Source organism: Colletotrichum lupini, chromosome 3 (assembly GCF_023278565.1).
Source record: "Colletotrichum lupini chromosome 3, complete sequence".
Classification (NCBI taxonomy): Eukaryota; Fungi; Ascomycota; class Sordariomycetes; order Glomerellales; family Glomerellaceae; genus Colletotrichum; species Colletotrichum lupini.
The window spans coordinates 3841482-3862341 of NC_064676.1; the positions used below are offsets into that span (position 1 = coordinate 3841482).

The window sequence follows — 20860 nt, forward strand, 5'->3', positions numbered from 1 at the left end:
CTAATGGTAGTCAAGTCAGTGTGTCATCTCAGGGCATTGCTCAACGGGCACTCGGAGACGGTTTTGTTTTTGTGGCTTCAAAAATGCCATATCAAATTGAGCGAGATATGTCTCTAGACCCTCATCCTCAAATCGTGGAGTTTCAAACCATAGACTCTCAAGTCTGGCTACCCATCCACCACGTATCCCACTACACCAAACCATCTTCTCTATCGTCAATCTCATGTGAATCAAAAATGAGAAACAAGACAAGTCCTGGAGCAAGCAGCGTAGATGTGCGAGATCAATAATACAAAGTACGCAAAAGAGGAAAAGTCGAACGTCCGACTTCCTCGAACCTCTTGTGAGGCCCATCCCATCCAGTCATCAAATCATTAGCTGGCCCCGTGCCAGATCAACGTTTTTGTCACAAGTTTCCAACGCACCAAGCCCTAGTACACATTTACTGGCTTTGAAAATTTTGGTAATCCAAGTTCCAGTCGATGGATTGGAAAGGATCCTGTGACGCTTGCGAGTAACCCAAGCCAGCACTTGGCACTTCGCCGAAGAGTGGCTCGTACATCTTGGTCACGTTGTTGGCAGGGAACAGCTGGAAGTCGTTGCCGCAGAATTCATTTCCACCACCGGTGTAGTTGTCCTCAAAACCCTCGTCAACCTCGGCCAATGAGTTGAGCGTAAAGAGCATTGCGTTGCCCTGACCAATAGGAGAGATGTGTGGTGCAGTTTGGGCAGGAACAATCTGAGGCTGGCAAGCAGGAACAGGCTGGTAGATAGGGAAAGCCATGTCCAGCTCCTTCTGAGCGAAGACGGCTCTGTCTGGGGTGGGGATCTGGGCGTGTGCGCCGTAGATATCCTCGTTCACCGTGAAGTCGGGGCCGTCCTGGTAAATGTATGGCCCAGTCGAGATTTCGGTGGCAGGGGTGTTGTGGTCGGAAGGAGACAGGGACATCTCCAAATCCATCTGTCCATCGAACCCACCCTGACCAACCATTTGGTCAAACTCCTCGTCCGAGATGTAGGAAGGGAACTCCATGCCGTCAATGTGGGAAGCAAAGTCGCCAACAGGACCGATGGGGTGCATTGGAGCGAGGAGAGGGTCGTTGAAGTTGAACTGCTGAGCCTGGTCCAAAGGAGCAGGCGGGGTAGCGGCGCTGCTCGTAGAGGGAGTGGGCATTTGGTTGAGAAGAGGGGTGGATTGGGCGACACTGCCGGCAACGCTCGAGGGCTTCTTGCCGTTGGTCTTGGTGCGAACGTATTGCCAGCCATGGGCTTTCTCCATGTGCTGTTTGCAGTTGGACTCCCGCTTAGACTTGTATGGGCAGGGCTTGTACAAGCACTCGTACATGGGCGGGGCCGACGAGTGCTTGTCGTTGTGGTGGCGATCCATCTCCTTCTCGGTCGGCCAGCCATAGTTGTGATATTTGCATGAAGTGACGGGGCACTTCCAAGGACGAGAGTGAGTCTTCTCGTGCTTGGTCAGGTCACAAGGACGCTTGAACTCCTTGTTGCAGCCAGGCTCACGGCACTTCTTGGGGGCAAGCTCCTCAGGGCTGGCGTTCTTCTTGCGGCGAGCCATGGACCGCATAATCTCCTCGTCATCCTCCAACTGCTGGCTCAATGAGCGCTTCATCTGAATGGGGCTCTTGGGGTCATCCAAATCGACCTCCAAGCCGGTGGCCATTGAAATGGCCTTACCATCCTTGCGAATACGGATGAGCTCGGCAGGGCGGCCGTTGTCAGCGATGCCTCCGAAGAGCTTGATCTCGTCGGTCCTACGGAACAAATTAGTCGAGTGAGGGATCAATTGGGAGCGAATATCGTACGGGTCGACGTCCATCTCAGCGGCGTCTGATCCAGTCTCCTTGGCGGCAGCAAGTTGTCCTGCGTACTGGCGAATCTGTTCCACGAGATCGATGAAGTATCCGTTAGTGTAAGGGCGGTCGTTTGGTCGAGTCTGTTCTCGGTCGCTTAGGTATTCCACGGTTGCTTGAATGCAGTGGATCGACGTCAGGCAGAAATCGAGGTACAAGGCGGCGGTCTTGGTCCTCTCCTTCATCAACGATCGATAAGTAATTGCCCAAACTCCAGTTTCAGTTAGTGAATGACTTACGGGTGCCATGAAAATAAGGGTCTTTTCGAGATCTCTCAGGCAGATGATCTCCTTCTCCCTAATGCGTCTGGGGATGTCAAGAACAATCGGCTCAAAGTCCTTGAGAGCAGGCTTGGCCCGGAGTGGGCGGAGGACGTGCTCGTGAATGCGGTTGACAGCCTTGGAGCTAAGGGCGGGAAGCTTCTCCATGGTGGCAGAAGAAGTGTTGGCAGCGGACCTTGTGATGGCGGATGCCTTCTTTGATGCGGTGGTTGCAGGCTCTGTCTCGGTGGTGGGGGCGACAGAGGTTCCGAGTCCGCTGTCTGATTCATGATGTCTCGAGGAACGGCGGGTTCTGGGACGCAGAATGCGACGTTCCGTCTCCTTTGACTTTTCCTTTGCCATGGCGGGGTCGACAACGGGCAGGTTGAGGAAGCCTCTGGGAACGGGAAGACTATCGTCGCGGAAAGACTTGGTCTTGGGGGAGACCAGGTTGATGTTGGCAAGGGACTTGTCAATGTCGTCGACGATCAAGGCCATGCGGCGGCAGTGGGCGTCGACAACGTCGTCCAGGTTGGTCTGGGAGCGTCGAAGGCTTGGAGGGGCAGCAGTCAAGGCATCATCCATAGAAGAGGTAGGACTGGTGGGAGAGTGGAAGGTAGCGCCCTTGCGGAGGCTGTTGGTCTTAAGAGTGAGGCCAGTGCCGGCAGGAGACTCCGGGCGAGTCACCGGAGTCCTGCGTCGAGGGTTGACGGAGACGGACATGGTGACGGTGATGACACGGGTGTCCAGAACTCTGTCGGCTAGGTTGTGTTAGATCTCTTGAGGGTTCATGGAGTTGTAGGGCTGAATAGGACACGGAGTGTGAGTCACGACCAGGACCTCACTGGTAGGTCTGATGTAGTAGTCCTAGCCTCTTGAGCAAGCCCAAGGTTTAGGATTGGCCAATGTGATGAGGTGGCGGGAAATGTTTGAGACGGATATCGTGTGGACAAAGTGGATGAAGAGGGGGAGAGAGAGAGAGAGAGAGAGGAAGAGGAAGAATAGGACGAGACGGGGCCTTACGTCGAGATGAAAGATGGTATCGAAGGCGATAACGTCGATGGTATGGGGAGATGGCAACGGAAGGCCAGACGAGGCGAAAGGCGAGCAGAGCAGGCGAGTAGTGGATTTAAGGCGAGGCCGTTGAAGTCTGCCTGATTTTGAGGGGTCCTGTCTGCGGGTATAGGAGCAAGACAATGTAGTATGATGCGCCTTTTCGTCCCAGCTGTCGTACGCGTCGGCGTATGCACACGAGGATGGAAGAAAGCAGACGTAGATAGTCTGAGCTGCTTGCCGTGGGCGATATTCTTTGAGGATGATGTGTATCCGGGAGGAAGAGCAAGAGACGAGGAAGAAGCGGACTGGAGTGCGGCGGCCTCAGTGGGACAAGACGGGATTGGGTTTGGTGTCGAGGAAGCGGCTTGGATATCCTAGAAATCGAGGAGAGCAACAAAAAAAAAAAGAGGAAGAGAAGCAGGAGGAGGAAGAGGATTCGGTCGAGGATTGAGGGTGGGTGGAAGGAGAGAGAAGAGGCGCGTGGTGGTCGTGAGCGAGGAAGAGGCGGTTGTTGGTGTACCGGGGGTCGAAGGTCATCGAGGTTTGATTAGAAAAGCAGCCCAGCACTGAGCACCTTACGCAGTAGAGTGAGAGAAAGTCCAGCAGCCAGACGAGCACCGGTGGAGAGAGAGAGAGAGAGCGCCGCTGCGCTGAACGGGAGCGACAATTGAGCGGACCAGAACTCTGAAGAGAGCGTCCGGGGCGAAAGGCTGCTGCCTAATCGACTAGCCAATGGGAGAGCGTCGCCGTGGCCCAGTGGAGGCGGAGTCTGGGCTTTGCGGATCAGGAAGGATCCAACCCCCGGTCACCAAAAAAGATACGTACCGAGGGTGCCCTCCAGCCTTGAACCCCACCACCACCACCTTACCTGTACCATAGTAGGTATGTACCTACCTACCCTACCTTAGGTACGTACTGTCCTCTATTCTGCCATCTTCCACCACAGTCCCATCCTCGGTCTCCTCGGTCTCAACCTCCCAGAGTCCCATCGACTCGCCTTTTCACCAGCAATCATTCGTCCAACATGGAAATGAAGATTTCTCGCCAGTATTTTCCGTTAAGCCCACCCGCCGGCAACAAGCCAAAACTCCACTCGTTCCAAACAATGTTGGCTGCACCTCATTCCGGGCCACCTGAACATTGGAAAGACCCGCTGTTAGGGTCACCGCAGCTATGCTGCCCGCTGCTCAAACTGCACGGCGGTGGACAACCCCATGAGCACAGCCCCCCCGAATCAAGCATCAAAGTACACGATTAGCACCGACTACCTCTCATCACCTCGCATCACTTCCTTCGAAGCAATGATACCATCACCAATACTCTGCCCCATTAAGAGACACCCAGCCGCCAGAGTAACGGCAACCCGGAACACCAGATGCTAGCTGTCCTCGCTACCCTGGGTCACTGGGTGTCAGAAATGAACACCTTGCACTGCAACTTGACGTCTCAATTCCTATGCTACCAATGACGCTGCTGTCAGCAAAACAATGGAACCTCAACCAGCCTGTGGCCCCGACTCCGACTCCGTGTCTGTTGTTCTAGTTGTTGTTGCTGCTGCTGCTGCTTGTCACATCTACTGCTGTTTGTCACTTGCGGTCCAGCTTGGGAGTTCAAGCACAGCTCACCATGGTGCATTGCACCCATCCAACTTCCATACCGCCGCGCACCTCACAGGAGGCAGACGAATTCTCTCGTCCCTGAATGCTCCATTCGAGGGGCGGGAAACGCAAACCCATTGCCAACCCCAAATAGTACAAAGTACTCCGTACAACCCGTCAGAACGATGTATCGGATTGACGGCTGCCTTCTCCAGCTCGCAAATCTTGATGGGTCCCGAGAAGCGGGAAACGCAAGGGTCTGGTCCGGTACTGTATTCGAAAGCAGGGTGCGCCAGCCGGACGGGCGCCAGAACATCTCCCTCTGCACAGAGTCACTTCACAAATGGAGACGGCAGCAAGGCGTGACCACAGATGGGGGCGTATCGCAAGGTTCGATCAAGTTTCAACATGCACCGCTGAAGATGGGCTGAAGTGGGCTATTGGGCATCCTCATCTCTCGCCGTTGTCCACAGGTGACAGTGCCTCCCTACGCATTACTTCGTACTCTGTACGGACTACGGATACACTCGAAACCTCTAGGGAACGACTTGGCTGTCCAGCCTCACCAGCGCCCTTGAGTCGGGACGCTTTCGTCCAGATCAACATACGAGTGACCAGAAACGCATCTGCACAGCCAAGCTCGCCAGTCACCAGTGACATCTATTCTCACGATACCGCATTGCACAGCATTACTCCGTACCATGTCATCATACCTACACAGCACAGCACAGCACAGCACAGCACAGCACAGCATAGCATAGCATAGCTCGCTATCTACCTACCACCTTATTATGGCCCTCTCTCCTGCACACCTGTTGCACCGGTCGTGGCTTTGAGGCCGCTAACGGTAGGGCGGCAAGCTAAGAGTCCTCATGAGAACCAAGACATGAGCAAGACTGGACAAGACTCATAGTCTCATGCACGGTACCTTTTTTACACTCGGAAACTGGGTCAGGGATTAGACTTAATTTGGCCTCGCTCTGAGTCTCTCTCGCTTACCCCCGTCAAAATCAGCCCATCAGAACCAAAGTCCCAAAGCTAACCCGCTCATCAATCTCCACCCGCCAGCCCGATCCATGACTTCCCACTGGGTCGTTTCATTCTCCGCCAACCTGGGACCATTCCCAAGCGAACTGTTGGCTGTCTTACATACTCCAAATTCCGCTCTTCTGTCACTCAGAGTCTCAAAGGGCCCTCAGCCTCCTCCGCAGGCCCTCAAGGTCGCAGCAATGCCATGCTGCCATCCACTGTGATGCGTACCTACGTCTTTGCGATAGGCCTTCTCAACGACCAGCAGATCAGGGCTCCCCTTGCGTTTGCCAAAAACGGCAGACGGGGTCCAGTTTGATTCGAGACCAACACCAACCCTCTCTCATTATGTCACCTCTCAACGCGGAAATTGACCAATGACGCCCTTGGCGCCCGTCCGGATACCATTTCTCGCGCGTTGCTGATATCACCAGTCTCCATCAACTCGTGGTCCGTGATATGTGGAGTTTATTGAAAACGGTCCACTGCGGACCAACTGCCATGGCCTCTGCTTACTGTTGGGGGCCGATCAAGCCAGCGCATCCACAGACCAGGAGAGAAGAAAACGCTGGAGCAGGCAAAAAGCTTTGCTTCAACTTCCGGTCAAGGTCGGCATTTTCGTCCGGCCTGTCACTAGAGACCACGGGACAGGCAGGGGTCGGAATGGCCAGCGGGCGCTCTGATTCTCTATCCCACCCACCAAGATTACACACCCAGTCTGATTAGCCAAGCAAAGCCCACCAGTCTGGTCTGGGTCGGCCGAATGACGTTCGGTACAGAGCACGCGGTACCAGGGTTACAGTTTGAAGGTTGAGAATTCTGAGCCATTGACAGCTCGTAACCCGCAGCTTCGCACGAGCGACCGTTCGCATTTCACCTAATCGGGGTTCAGGGACAGTCGGAGTCTGGAAATCTAGGGCACGAACAGCAATAACATGGACCTGCATGTCTTGACTCGTCCGTCAGTCGTCACCTAGCTTGCGTTGATTGAAGCTTGGCGTGTTGCTCTGACGGTGCTGGATTGCGCGGTTGCGCATATCACCAACGAATCCGTACCCAGGGATTCGTACTCAGTCGTGTATGCTTGTTTGCTGCACAGGACTTTGGCGCAGGGAAAGTCGCATGACGGATGCGCGTCTGCTCGCAGGAACACATTCAAACGAACCTTGGTCAACCAATTGCTCACCACCACTATCACTCGCACTCGCACAACCCTCCCGGTTCCTCTCCACACATAGGGCTGGCGTGGCTGTCCACCTGTCCCAGTAACTTTAACGCAAGCCAATCCAAGCTGTATACCGACAGACGAAAGAAGCAAGAAACTCAAAGCAAGCAAGCTTTTTGACTCAAAATCGGTTCCCGGCTCACCGTCCACACTATGACTTACCCCGAACGCAGGAGAGAGGCGGCGTCACATCGTCCTGTGTACCTACTCAATAACTTAGCCGCCTCGTCACTTACACGTTACATGACCGTTCCTGAACACGCCGAATCCCGTACTTCGTATCGTATTCCGGGGCCCTAAAAAGAACGCAAGAGTTAGGACTCGTTAGGAACCCCCCTCATTCCAACGGGTATCGGTTCATCCGCAAAGCCTATGCCGCCATCCCATTGGCTCAAGAAGCCCGTCGTGTATCGACGACACGTAGGCGGTCACGAATCAGCGATCCCGACCCCAACTGTCTGCCCGTCGGTCAGCCCTATGGGTGTCCCTCCGTCACCAATCAGCTTTGCGGAAATAGAGCAGCCTATCACCAAACTCCGCTTCGCCGATTAATTGCGGCCACCTCTTTTTTTTCTTCCTAGGACTTTCGACCGCGTCGTAACAAGGCATCAGCATTTCTGCTTCTTTGTTTGGCCAATACGATACGTACCGGTTACTCGCTTCTTTGAACCGATGCAGTTCTACACCAGACAGGCACACCCGTTTCCTGAGACCATGTTCGTTCCACCTGACGCACAATAGACAAGCCAGTCATTGATTGGACTAACACAGAGGCCACGAATCTGTATCAACATGAAAAGAAAGAGGGTTGTGACATTGTTGTTGTTTATTCTCTCTGCCTTGAGCTTGTTTCCTTCCGCTAGACCCTTTGAAAGTTTACTCGTCCCCAAGTTATGCACGTCAGATTCCCAATGGGCTCCCAAATTGAACCTTCTCTCGGCGGCCCTCAGACATGGTACACTAAGGTATGATTGCTTTGGGAGGCGATGGCCGGCTGGGACAAGGATGGCCAGATCGCTGGAAACATGACCTACTCTATTTCTCTACTTTGCAACCAGAGGAATGCTTCCCCTCCCCCTCTTCACCAGCCACGCGGCTGAAGCTCACCGTTACTCCTAATTGGGGACCCTCCGCCACAGCATCTCAACCTCATCCATCAGCTCCTCCAGTGGCAACTCGGGGGTACATTTCGCTTCTGTGATGCGTGACTCCGAGCTGCTGACTACTGCGCGGTGGTCTCCCTGTTGCTGATCCCGGCTGCTCCGTTGTTCTCCTGTTTGATGGGTGGCGTTCACTTGTAGAGGACGGCCTACGCTCGCCGAACTACGGGTTAGCCCTCCGGACATATCGGCCGTCCCCTCTACCGCACGGGGGGACGTCTGTTGTTTGCTTTTCTTCTTCTTGATTTTCAGGGGCGCCGGGAGGAGGTGGAAAGTAGGTCCACGGACGTATGAGGGTATTGGCTCGGGCTGCGTGGGAAGGGGCGATGTAAGACCACTTGGTCTCTTTTGCACTTGATGTTGCTGTTGCTGCTGTCGTTGTCCATCGTGACTTACCGGGATCCGCTGCTCTTGAGGTCGCTGGTGAAGATGTGCTTGCTGGGCACCTTGCTGCTCTCCTCGACGATGCTGCTGCTGCTGGCTGGCTTCCTCCCCGCGAGCGTCGTGAAATCGCTTATTGAACCACGGCGACGTCGGAGATCTACCACCCCTTGAACTATGTTCAACTGCACCAGCAACACCTCCTCCGCCACTTCTGCCGTCAGCGTTCCCCCCATCTCTCCTCGTGCCGTTCCCCTCGTGACCACCAGTCGGCTGGCCAGGAGCGCCGGAGTCTTGATATCGACGCGCATTATCCCCCCGCCGCGGGGCCTTCTGCCCCCGATTTCGATCTCCTGAAGCACCTGGAACACCGTAAGTATCATTCATACCATTATTCCCCCCCAACTCCGGACGCCTCTGCTGCTGATACCGCGTCCTCGCCAGCGTCGGCGTCGACGGAGGGACGGCCTGCATCGCCGCAACGGCCTTGTCCTGGACGCAACGGGGGCACTTTCCCCCGACGGGACTCATGCAGCGTTTCCTTCCGCGGCAGACGCCGGACTCTTCGTGGGCTTGCGGCGGTGGCGGCGTGGAGGGGGTGGAGGGGCAGGGGAGGCAGGGACAGAGGAGGAACATCCACGGGGAGCAGGGGTTGCGGGTTCGTCGTGCTCTTCTGGCGTTGTTGGCGCTGCTGGTGTTGAGCTGATGATGATGATGGTTGTGGGCAGAGTCGACGGAGGAGGAGGTGAAGCTGGAGTCGTGTGGGTTGAGCTTGCGCGCCTGTTGCGTCTTGTAGTCTGCGCAGTCTATGTCTTCGAAGACGCTGTGGTGGCAGTCTGTGTAGATTATTTGCTTTTCCCAGCACATCTTTCTCGTTCGGCTTCTGGGGCACGAAACCGCCCCCGGTGATATCTCGAAATTTGACGTACCTCTACCGTATGTCATATAGACCTCTGTCTTAATTGATCTCGGGGAGTTGGGTCGCTTTAGTTTTGAGGGTTTAGCCCCTGGAGGCTGGAAACGGGGTTTTGGGTTTCGATTCTTGGCTGGTTGATACGACTGGCTTCTTGAGAGACTCTCTATCTCTCGGTCTGTCTCTCTTCTTGCCTGGGAGAGAGAGGTTTCGACTTGAGCCTTTTGTATCGACGAGGAGAGGTATTTCGGGCTGTGGACAAGGGGGGCGGGACAATACAATGCCTCGTGTTTTTTATTCATGTTATTCTTCCCTGCTAGGTACACAGTTTGAAGGTGGCTTTTATGAGGACTTTGTCTTGGAACCAATGCTGCAGTTTTCTTATTCGTGATGCTCGACAACCAGGTTGTTTACTTGCCCTAAAATTCGGCAGACATGGATTGGTTCCTTCTGGATAGACAGAGGCACTCGTAATGATCCCGAGCTAGACGGCGGCATCTTTCTCACATCACCTTGTTTCTAACGCTGGCCCATCTGGTGAAGACGAGCAAGCGGTCCCGCTCGTCCTCAGTGGTTTTTGTTTCTTTGAGGGTAATCAACATACGAAGGAGATAAGGCAGATACGTCGAGGTAGCCAACTGGCTGGGCGTCGTCGTCGAGGACAATCAAGTCAGTGCGGTCTACATCCAATTGTCGAAACAAGGGATATCTTCATCCGAAAACTTTTCTTGTTCTGTTTCTGGAAACTCTGCTCCGTTCAAGAAGGGTTCTCGGACAAGGATGTCCGGGCGTTGATGTTTGCTAGGATTCAATGTTTTCCCTCCCTTTCCATGACTATGAGGATTATTATTGAGAAATCCAGAAGACCTCTTTTCTCCTGAAGAACTGAATGTTTCAAAACTGTTAGCTCTTCAAAGACAGGCATCAAAATCATACTGAATCGAACTAGAATCAACAACATCATTGTCATGTTCGTTGCATGCTGTTCCAGGCCCTCGAATCAACGGCCAATGATGTTTTACAGGTCCCCATTTAGGAACAAGGAAAAGTCAAAGAATACCATGAGGAAGCCTCCTTTTCTTTGACATGACAGCCTCTGGTACTTCTTCCTCCCCTTGCCTGACGAGCAAGGGGCCAGTCAAAGGCTACTTCTTTATAGGGCAGATACCATTCTTTCGAGCATCAGGTAGCGGCCAAAAGGAGAGAAAGTGGCCCTTCCTTAAGTTCCATCTAGGTCAAAAAGGAGTCAGCCCAGCTCCATCTTGCATTTGTCGACTAGTCCATTGCTTCCTTCTTCGACTTCTCTCCTACTTCTTATCTAGATTTCCATTTCCTTTGGGCGCGGAAAAGCAATCGCTAGGGAGAATAATTTTAAGTTTTCGAATCTCGAGGAACAATGGGCTTCACATGGCCATCCCTAGGACGCTGGACGTCCAACAGAAGAAGACCCTCGAGATCATCCCGCGAACCATACCGTCACCGCCCTACGACGTCGACGACCAAGACGTCGGAGTGTTACTCTCCCACCACCGATCAAACCCACGAAGACGAAGATAGAGAATCCAAGCGCAACTGTCCACAGGACACATACAGCTACGACGCATCCGATTCTTCCGTATACGGCGGCGCCCAGTCACCCACACACCGTCCCTCGGCCCCTCCGGCCCAGGGCGTCAGGGAGACGGAGTTGTTGCTCAGAGGTGAGTCCCCCGCGGCGCTCATCGAGCTCATCCGGCGGACGGAAGACGCTGAACGGCGGGTGAGGCCAAGTCAGAAGTCCAAGTACCTCGGCGCAGACGACGACGCGCTACACGTTCGGTTCGGAACCACGACGACGGTCTACGGGCGTGGGGGGGGAGGAACCGCTCGATACGACGATGGCTGGGTTCTCTCTGCCGCCGAAGAGGACCGTCGCCGGGACGAGGCGGCGGTTCGGGAGGAGTATGACGACGACTTCGATGAGCAGGAGTTTGGGGATTGGAGGGACGGTGGATGTGAGTGCGAGTGCGGGCGCGGCGGACGTGATGAAGAGGATGAGAAGCTTGAAGAGGAGTGCGATGAAGCGGAAGAGGTAATTCGCCACGATCACAGCCGGCGCGGGTCATGGGCTGGTGACGAGTCTTCACGTCCGTGTGGTCACGAGGCAGAAGAAGGTGCTAATGCTCAACGTCACAGGTCGGAGGCGCAAAAGAAGGAGATGGGAGAGGATATGCCTGCGTTCGAAGTGTGTGGTGTGGTAATGAGAGACGGACTGCGGTTGCATCCGACGAACGGCGCGGCCTCGGGCTCTTTGACGACGGTCCAGGGGCCTGGAAGATCCTTGACGGCGGGGGAGGAGGGATTGGAGATGACTTTGGTCGACTACTCCAGCGATGAGACATCCACCGCGGAAGAAGACCCCTCTGACGGCGAGGGCAGTGAGCCTCATCTGCCGTCGCTGTACTTTGAGGATTTGAGAAGTATGGTCGAAGAGGCGGCGGTTCCGGGCCCCTTGATCTCGGGGGCGGATGTCGTCGATGGGACTGGTGATGAACAGACGAACGAGGCAGAATCGAACTCCACGCCGGATGCGGAGGTGTTGTTTGATTTCTCTGAGTATTCCAAGGGACATGAGCGTTCGATTGGGGATATGCTGGGCTCCTTCTCTAGAGAATTTGAAGGGTGGCAGGCCGATGCTGATGAAGAGGAGAACCTCCCTCCGACTCCTGCTCATGAGATTATTCGTCCCGTCGCCGGACTGGGTTGGTATGACGACAATGAGAGATCGAGGTACTCTGATGTTTATCCCCAGGCTTTGGTCACGAGCATTACTAGGGCAAATGCAGAGTCCAACGCGGCATCAGAGAGTCCGCTGACGTTCCCCCTCCGCAAAGACTCGTTGGAACATAGCCCCAGAGCCCTCACCTTTTCCGAGATATCCTACGCGGCCGAGGAAGGAGACGGGTTCACGACAACGAAAGCTGGTGAATTCGATAGCACACCCATGAGGACAGTCTTTGAGAATACGAGCCAGTTCTTCAAGCCAACCACTGTGGAAGACGAACACTGGATATCAAAGCCAAAGTCACCTGCATCCCCGCGACGCTCTTCCTCCGTCTACTCCTCAGACTCCTCGGAAAACGCAGGCTCTCTCTCCCCCACCTCTAAAGCATCCCCAACCTCCCCGAGCGAGGGCGAAGAAGACGAAGAAGAGATAGATGGCCTCCTCGACATCTACGCAACCACATCCCACCCCGACCACGGATCCCCCCTCTCTCCCACAACCGACAAAGACCTACTTCCCCCTTACCACCCTTCCTCACCATCCGCCCTCATCCCTCTCACCACAATCGCTCGCGGCCTCTCCCTCCCCCAAGCAACCCCCTATAGCACCCTCCAAACCCACCTTGCCCGCAACGCAAACATCCTCCGCTACCTCGTCCTCCACTGCATCCCCTCCCCCTCCATAAACCCCCTCGAACCCCAAACCGACCTCGTCGAACCCACCCTGCCCCTACCCCTAACCCCCGGATCAGGAGACTACGCTCGAAACTTCCCCTCCCACCCGCGCAGGCGCGAGTACACACGCCTCCTACAAGCCATCCGCTCCGTACAGTGGTCAGCAGACGCCATCAACGACATGCTGGCCGTGGTAGACTTTCACTCCCCTCTCCCGTCCCCTTCGTCTCCATCATTCTCGACGGACCCTTCGCACAGACGAACCTCCACGGCCCTACCCGCCTTTCGAAAACTCCGCGCCGCGGACGCAGAGCGGCGGGGGTACCTTACCTCCACGCAGCTTCACGCGCTAAGCATGCACGGTATCTCGCTCCTCGACGTGCTGCAGATGAACGACGTCCCGCGGGTCGTAAGCTCTGGGTTAGGCGGGCGCCTCGTTGCTGCTGCGGCGTCTGGGGCGTTGGGTGTCGCGAGGGAGTGTAATCTGCTCGACGAGGAGGGGGCGTTGCTGGAGTTGCTTGCTGATCCGGAGGAGGGGTTTGGCTCGAGGTTGAGAACTCGGGACCAGGGCAGACGTAGTGGAAGGGGGAGCGGATTGAGGTGTTGTATTGGTGTTGATGATGAAGGTGAGACAGGCGACGAAGAGAACGGGGCAGATAGCGACGACCAGATGAACGATGATGAGGATGAGGGGCATGGAGAGGGAACGTACATCGACGGCCTTGTAGACGAGGTGGGAACAGGGAATGTCGTTGATGATGATGGGGCGTACCTCGTTAGCCCCTTATCTCCCGAAGCATTCACCGCAGACCAGACCTGGGAGGACCAGGATGGTGTAGCCTCAGCACCGACGACATCTCAACCCTCCGAGGACCTCATGACCTTCTCTGACGATGACGAGGAAGAAGATGAGGATGACATCTACGGTCTACCTACAGACTGTACTTTTGAACAATCGGAAGCGGAGCTCCACGTGAAGCCGCTGAATATACCCAAAAGGAAACCCGCACTCAAGAGGTCCCATCACGTTCGAGAAATCCAGGCCTCTGACGAAGAGACAAAGACGGCTGTTCTGGTCAATAAAGAGACAGGCGAGGACCCCGAGTTGCGACGGTTCTTCACCGAGATTGGGGCGATGCCTGTAGTTGCTGGCACGTCGGACGTTATCATTGAGTGAGGTTAGGACGGACCAACAAGAAATTGACGAAAATTTGTCACATCCCGTACCGAGAAATTCAAGCGAAATATCATCTTTAAGCCCACAGGAAAGGAAGGAGGGATACGAATATAAACACAGGTGGAACATTTGTTGGTTTGGCGATAATACCTACCTACCCTATCTTAGAATGAAAATATGAAAATAGGAATACTCTGAATATACAACAGGACCAGAGGTATATACCCCGCCTCAATCCCAATCCCGTCACCAGCAACAGCAGGCGTCTCTCTAGGTCGGGAGGTCAGGACAAACTGGCTGGGTGGTGGAAATGGTTAAAGGTCGACAGTCAATTTATACGCCAAGCAGCCTACTCGACGACAGGCTTAGCGAGAGTTTCCGAGTTCGAATCCCAGCTTGAGCACCAAGAGATGTAGCCACACCGGTGGTGAACTCTTTTTCTTTAATCAGTCTTTGAGAACACTTCATTTGATATGTGTAAAATAGTCGGACCAGAAAACCAACAGGAGGGGACATGAGCGTAACTGATTTTTGTACGTCACAAGATATGATACATCTACAGAAAATAACACATCCAACGGGTATCTTTTTCTCCTTCTCTATCTTTCTCACCATCCTCTCTATCCTTTACTTCATACGTGAGCCCATCCATTATACACAAGCACCTGCCCCTCATTTATCAAACAATCAACCCCCTTCTCGCTCCTCATCTTTTGATCACCACCACCGCGAGCCTCCCACTCCTTCAACCTCTTCCTCACAACCCACTCCTTGACCCTCTCGCTCGTCAACACCCGCCTCACCCGTCCCTCCCAAACCCCAACCACAATCCTCCACACAGAAAGCCAACAACCCCTGCCACCACCCGGATTCACAGCCTCGTACGCAGCAGGCGAATACCCGACCCTCACCCTCGGATTCACAAACACCCCCAACTGCTCCGACAACGGGTTGTCCACATGAACGAGACAACACTCGCTCGCCTCGAGATGCGCCTCCTCAGCCAACGAATCGTCCACCCCGCGGAACGCAAGCCTCTCGATACCCCCAGCCGCGCCCCGCCGATTCGCCAAAAACGGCGCCGCCGGCATCGCCACGATCCCGTTCCAGCAGCTCCGCACGGGCACGGCGTCCGAGTAGGCCATCATGGCGGCGCGGCTCGCCTCGGAGCGGAAGTACGGCCACCGCTGCATCAGCGTCGCTTGGCCCGCCGAGTCGCGCAGCGCAAAGGTGTCGTAGTACGAGGGCGGGTGGGCGAAGTCGAGGGAGCAGGCTGCGGCGTAGATGCCGCCGTTGGTGTCGAGCAGCGCGAGGACGTCTTCGGTCTAGAGTTTTCCATGTTAGCTCCCCCGCTCTTGCCTTTGAGGCGATTCACATGCGCAGTGCTACCGCCCGCTGCCCATATTCAAAAAGGAAGAGAGACGCAAGTCTTACCGTAAACACAACATCGTTCAAAAAGAGCACCGTATCAAACATCTCCCCCTCCTCCCCCAACTTCCACAAATCCCGCAACGTCAAATTCCTCAACCTCGCAAGAAACGGTATCCTCCTCGTCTCCCTCTTCCCCCTCGGCGTCGTAATCCACCCTTCCCTCTCCTCCCCCTCCGCAGGAACATCCTCGACCTCCTGCGCATGCGTCCTCTCGTCAAGCACCACATTCCTCCTGACCCCCCTCTTCTCCAACACCCCGTCCAGCTCCCTCAGCGCCGCCTTGGTATCGTCCCAGCTCCCGCTCTCGTACACCGACACATAGACATTCTCGCGCCCAAGCGCCTCGACGAGGTCTAGCACAGCCTTGTTCCAGTGTGTCCGGATCACGGAGGCGTCGTTGTAGTGCATTCCTGCAATGTAGATGCGCTCCGCGCGCCGCGGGCGGGAGGGGTCGTGGCGCGGGGCCGAGGTGACGCGGCGCTGGTAGCGGAGGGCGTCGAGGAGGACGTAGAGGGTCACGATGAGGGCGAGGTTGCGGAAGGGGCGGGAGCGGAGGAGGCGGCGGGCGCTCAGGCGGATGCCGTTGAGGAGGCCCATGGCTTTTTCTTTCTTTCGGGGTGAGCTCGGCGGCGGCGTTGCGCTCGAGCTTAACCGTCGGTGGTCGTTGGTTCGGGTCGTGGTTCGAGCGGAGGGCGAATCGGCGTCGGAAGACGAGGCCGAAGGACGAGAGGATGTACACGATAAATTCAGTGAGCAAAGACCGAAAATGCGAGATGTATCGTGGACGCCATTGAACCAGCTTCAACGATATAAGAGAAAGAGAAAAAGGGAATCCTCCGGATGTAGGAAGCCGATCTCCCTCCTTCCTGCACTGGCCAAGACGGGCGAGCGAGAGTCTTGTATTATCATCCGTAAGATAATACGTAAGGCAACACCTGGAGGCCGCGGGGACCTCTAGGTGCTCAGTAATACGAAGTAGCTTTTCCGCAGGGATCAGCTAAGGGTCCCGTCACTATGTACTGTCACTAATTACTGCAGTTGGTTTTGCCCGGTGTCATTGGGCCCCGGCAGGGCTGACAGGGTCCGTTTTGGAAGCCTGGAGAAGACGGGGAGCCACGCGATTGGTCGCTGCGACACAGCTCACCCCTGCAAAGGACGATGACCGACACGACCTCAAGCATGAGGGAACATTGACCAAGGCATAGCATGACTTGAATGATGCTTTCCTCTGATTATGCATAGGAATGCCATCAATAGGTATCTGTACCTCGGGAACATCACAGCTTCACATGAAGAAAGGTCCTCTGGAGTATATCTTTGGACTCAAGAAAACTACTAATACACTCGACGTCCCCAATCAACCCCATTTTAATCCTCTGCTGGACTCTATGGTCACTGTGTTCCCTTGACCTGTTCACTCTGGGTCGTTGGATGTGAGAGCCCGTCTGACTTCTGGGGCAACATCTTCTAAAAAGGTATCTGTATCATCAATCCCGCGTTGGGTCTTGATGTGAACGGCTTGCCATCTATTTGGCAAAGTGCAGGTCGTATCCGAGCCACTTGCGACGGACAACCTCCTCAACCGTGAGGCCAGGGTATCCGTACGTCAAGGGCAGGAAGAAGTACCAGCCGGCGAGGGCAATGAGAAGGATGACGCCACAAGCGATCCAGGCGCCAGCGAGACTCTGACCAGCGAATCGCTCGCGGGCCGAAATGTGTCTCTTAGGTCCCTCGGCCTTCTTGTTGCCCTTGATGACTTCGTAGCCCTCCTCGGGAGCGGGCTCGGCGGTGAAGATGAACTCCAACAAAGCACCAGCAACCAAGCAGGAAGCCAAATGCGCCGGCAGATAGTGGTGAAGGAAGAGTTGACGGCCCATCAGATAGAAGGGGAAGTAGTGAGTAGCCCAGGCAAGGAAGAAGAAGCCGGTCGAGTTGTACAGACGCGAACGGGTACCTGCTGATGATTAGCGACGGTGTCCTAGACAGAAAAGGATACGCACGGTACTTACGGTGGTCAAGAGCGTCAATGCCTCGTCTAAGTGACACCTGGTCCGCGCCGATGATACCGGCAAAGACTGCCAAAAGACTGCTGGCGAGCCACCAGCCGATGGGGTTACCAAGGAAGTAGATCTGCTGGCGGGTGTCGTTCTGAGTCCAGAAGCTGACACCGCGGAGCAGGAAGGGCCACTGGTAGGGGTGGCTGGCGTACGGGTGGCTGCTGGTCAACTGGTTGTTGTGCCAGAACATGGAGCGCTGAAGCTCGAACCACTTGCGGAAGAAGGGCAGGGTCTTAACCTCCTTCTCCGGCTTCTCCCGTCTCTTAGAGTCGAGGGGGATCGCGGGAAGGTCCTCAACAAACCAGATATTGGAGCTCGGCGCCAACTGCTTGTTGCCGTTGATTTCCTGCTGCTTGTGGCCCCATTCGGGCAGAGGGGTGGTGTGCGTCCACATGGCAACCTTGCTGGGGTTGTGGATGAACTTGAAGTGACTCGAGATACTCTTGAACTCCTGACCAGGCTTGCCGTTCTCGACGCGGATCTCAAAGAGGGTGTCGTTGAGACGGTCGCCGTACGCATCAGCCAAAGGCACCGTAGTGAACTCCTGGTTCGTAGGGTAGTAGGGCGAGGCGACGTCGTGGGACAGCAGCATGGTATCGGTACCCAAGTGCCTGAGGCGCACAACATCGTTGTTCTTGACGGCCTTGCCTGTCTTCTGGTCGTCAACCAAGGGGATGATCTGCCAGTAGTTGTTGGTGTCGTTGTAAGGGTAGCCGGTAACCTGCTGGCCCTGACTGGAAACACGGCCGTCATCGTAGCGCAGAGGGTAGTGGTCGTCGTGGCTGTGCAGATAGGTCTTGGTCTCCTTGTGGCGGATGCTGATGGTGTCGTAGTACTCCACGGTCAAGGAGTTGGCCAACATGACATTGTCGCTCAGCGTCTCCTGGAACTCAGGAGTCATGAAGTCGTCGCCAGGACCGGATCGGGTCAGGACGGCGAAATGGACCTGGAACCAGAAGAGGTAGAAGAGGAAGGGCATGATGATCAGGCCAAAGGCGCGAGCAGCAAAGTGCTTGCCAAAGTCGGGAAGACTCAAGGCACCGCCGGGTCTCTTGATGTCCAACAGGCCCCAGAGATCGATAATCACAGCGGAGCCAATGGTGACGAAGGCGAAGAGTCCAACGTACTTTGTCGAGATATCGGCAGACAGGGCGAATCCGGTGAGGATCAGCCACTTCCACCACTTGCGCGAGAAGGGCTCGTGGCGCAGCTTGTAGAACTTGATATAGCACAACAAGCTGCAGGCCATGGCGAAGACGAGGGTAGCATCGAGAAGAATCAGACGCGTCTGTCCAATGTGAGCGTTGTCGAGCAAGACAAGACCGGCGGCCAAAAGGCAGGCGGGCAAGCTGTAGCCAGACTCCCACATGATGAGGTAGGTGACGGAGACGGTCAATGCGCCGAGAATGGCGGGCAGAGCTCGGAAGGCGACATAGGGCACCTTGTTGGAGATGTAAGAGTCGCCAATATTCTCGAAGTGGAAGTGTCCGTCATAGCCAACGAGCCATCCCATAAAGGCAAAGAGGAGCTTTCCGAACGGAGGGTGGACATCGAAGAAGTAGGTTCTCTCGAGGTAGTAAGAGGCAAACTGTGGTAAAGGGAAGTTTTCGTTAGCTATCATGTGTTCTGGTGATTCTAATTCTGCATTGGGGTTTCCTCTCTTCTCTTTTCTTCTTTCCTCCATTGGGAGATGAGTATCCGACGTACCTTGCCAAAGTGAACTTCGTCAAAGACGACCTCATTGGGATGGCTAATGCCCCAGAAACGGGTGACGAAGGCGAGAATGGTGGTGATGAGAAGTCCGACGCCGTACTCGGGCTGGGAGACGGAGCGCTTGGTCTTCGCACCGGCCTTGTTCAACGACTCGACGACGGCGTCAGCTGCACCGGCAGCGGGCGTGGTAGGCCGCTTCGCATTGTTGCGCTGGCGAACGCTGCCCTGCGGGGTGGCAGTCGTCGACGCCATGATGGGGGGTGTGGACGTGGGGGATTCGATGAAGGAGCTGCTCGGCGATGGAAAAGGTTTGTCAGTCCAAGCCTTGAGGCTGAAAAGTTTTGGGTTCCAGATGTTTGCGAGCTGGAAATATTTGATCCCTCGGGGGGCAGGCAGGTTCACCACAGAAGAAGGACAGATAGCTCCAACTGGAGGGACCCTAGGGGATTGGATTGGATCCAATCGATGAGTGGTACGTATCGCACTAGGTACGGTACTTTGGAGCTGTAAGGGAGCGAGCTCAGGGGCTTGTAGCTAACTTACACGCTATGAGGAAAAGTGGAGCGCGTCAGCCCTCACGTCACGTTTGGTCAAAAGTTGAAGAGAAGGAAGGGAACGCAATATAAAAAGGTGACGCGTTAAGGAATGACTTGAAGAAGAAGAAGGCGAAAAAGTTGCCTAGGGAAGAGAAAAAGAAAGGGCCCGAATTGACTTCTCACGATAACGGAGAAGAAGATTGAGAGACGGCAGAAAAAGGGACAAGGAAGATTAATTGTCTTCCCCGGGAACTTGAGCGGAAAAACTTGGGAGACCCCCTGACGACGTGCAGACTGCAGACTGACACTGAACCTTCCCGAAGACCAGATGGCCCTATCCGTAGGTAGTATCCGTAGTCTCAGAGGCTAAAGTACCTTAGGGGACGGAATAAATTTTGGGGCAGGGATTGATGTCTTTCTCCAGGGATCACAAAGAGGACTGGACACTTGGCCAAAGTGACAGAGCTATCAATAAAATCATCTAGGCATTCACGCACTCATTCTGGTTTCTTACTGGGCATTCAATTCATTCCATTGGATGGAGCTGCGCTAACAATTTCGGAGTAGTGTTCCAAGGGCGGCTTGGGGAGACTACGGAGTACAAGTGGACTCCTTAGAATCGGTAGAGAGCAAGGGCAGCTCCAGCCCACCTCACCTCATCTCACCTCTTCCCACCTTCCGCCGCGATAAGATAAGTATCCCATGATGCTTCGTGGAGCCTCTGAATCTCCGACACAAAATCACTTTAAGAGATACATTGTACGCGTAGGCAGAACAAGCTGCTCCCCAGGAACAAGTATCGTCTGGTATGACAGGAACTATTCAAAATCTTCGAAATCTTTCCCAGCCAGTGGCCAATGCCATAATTCCTGGCCCAGGTATCTGAATGTACAGATGCTAGATACCTAGTCGAAATACAACTTCGAGAATATGCCAGCGGCGGATACACCACAGATAGATATCCAATAACAAGATCCCACAGGCATGGTATTCAACAAAGCTTACAGGCAATCAT

At 54.9% G+C, this 20860-nt stretch overlaps 6 protein-coding genes across 6 annotated transcripts; 2 read left to right on the plus strand and 4 right to left on the minus strand.

Moving 5' to 3' along the window:
- Positions 1-442: 442 nt before the first annotated feature.
- CLUP02_05927 (uncharacterized protein) lies at positions 443-4176 on the minus strand (the record flags this gene model as incomplete). Its single annotated transcript, XM_049284932.1, has 5 exons — positions 443-1897; positions 2111-2885; positions 3155-3305; positions 3767-3961; positions 4104-4176. The coding sequence occupies 5 exons, from the start codon at positions 4174-4176 to the stop codon at positions 443-445; spliced, it is 2649 nt and encodes an 882-aa protein (XP_049142075.1).
- A 35-nt stretch (positions 4177-4211) lies between these two features.
- Positions 4212-7591, plus strand: CLUP02_05928 (uncharacterized protein; the record flags this gene model as incomplete). Its single annotated transcript, XM_049284933.1, has 15 exons — positions 4212-4433; positions 4539-4597; positions 4668-5147; positions 5208-5258; positions 5346-5438; positions 5699-5735; positions 5808-6005; positions 6088-6164; positions 6249-6471; positions 6541-6615; positions 6649-6717; positions 6792-6866; positions 6927-7034; positions 7096-7239; positions 7358-7591. The coding sequence occupies 15 exons, from the start codon at positions 4212-4214 to the stop codon at positions 7589-7591; spliced, it is 2145 nt and encodes a 714-aa protein (XP_049142076.1).
- Positions 7592-8154: 563 nt separating this feature from the next.
- CLUP02_05929 (uncharacterized protein) lies at positions 8155-9447 on the minus strand (the record flags this gene model as incomplete). Its single annotated transcript, XM_049284934.1, has 1 exon — positions 8155-9447. One exon carries the CDS (start codon positions 9445-9447, stop codon positions 8155-8157), a length of 1293 nt encoding a protein of 430 aa, XP_049142077.1.
- Positions 9448-10889: 1442 nt separating this feature from the next.
- On the plus strand, positions 10890-14108 carry CLUP02_05930 (uncharacterized protein; the record flags this gene model as incomplete). Its single annotated transcript, XM_049284935.1, has 1 exon — positions 10890-14108. The coding sequence occupies one exon, from the start codon at positions 10890-10892 to the stop codon at positions 14106-14108; it is 3219 nt and encodes a 1072-aa protein (XP_049142078.1).
- A 365-nt stretch (positions 14109-14473) lies between these two features.
- On the minus strand, positions 14474-17003 carry CLUP02_05931 (uncharacterized protein; the record flags this gene model as incomplete). The annotated part of the gene is made up of 6 exons (XM_049284936.1): positions 14474-14542; positions 14747-15433; positions 15543-16338; positions 16475-16536; positions 16618-16822; positions 16936-17003. The coding sequence occupies 6 exons, from the start codon at positions 17001-17003 to the stop codon at positions 14474-14476; spliced, it is 1887 nt and encodes a 628-aa protein (XP_049142079.1).
- Positions 17004-17065: 62 nt separating this feature from the next.
- CLUP02_05932 (dolichyl-phosphate-mannose-protein mannosyltransferase) lies at positions 17066-19561 on the minus strand (the record flags this gene model as incomplete). The annotated part of the gene is made up of 3 exons (XM_049284937.1): positions 17066-17493; positions 17549-19184; positions 19304-19561. The coding sequence occupies 3 exons, from the start codon at positions 19559-19561 to the stop codon at positions 17066-17068; spliced, it is 2322 nt and encodes a 773-aa protein (XP_049142080.1).
- Between the last annotated feature and the right edge of the window lie 1299 nt (positions 19562-20860).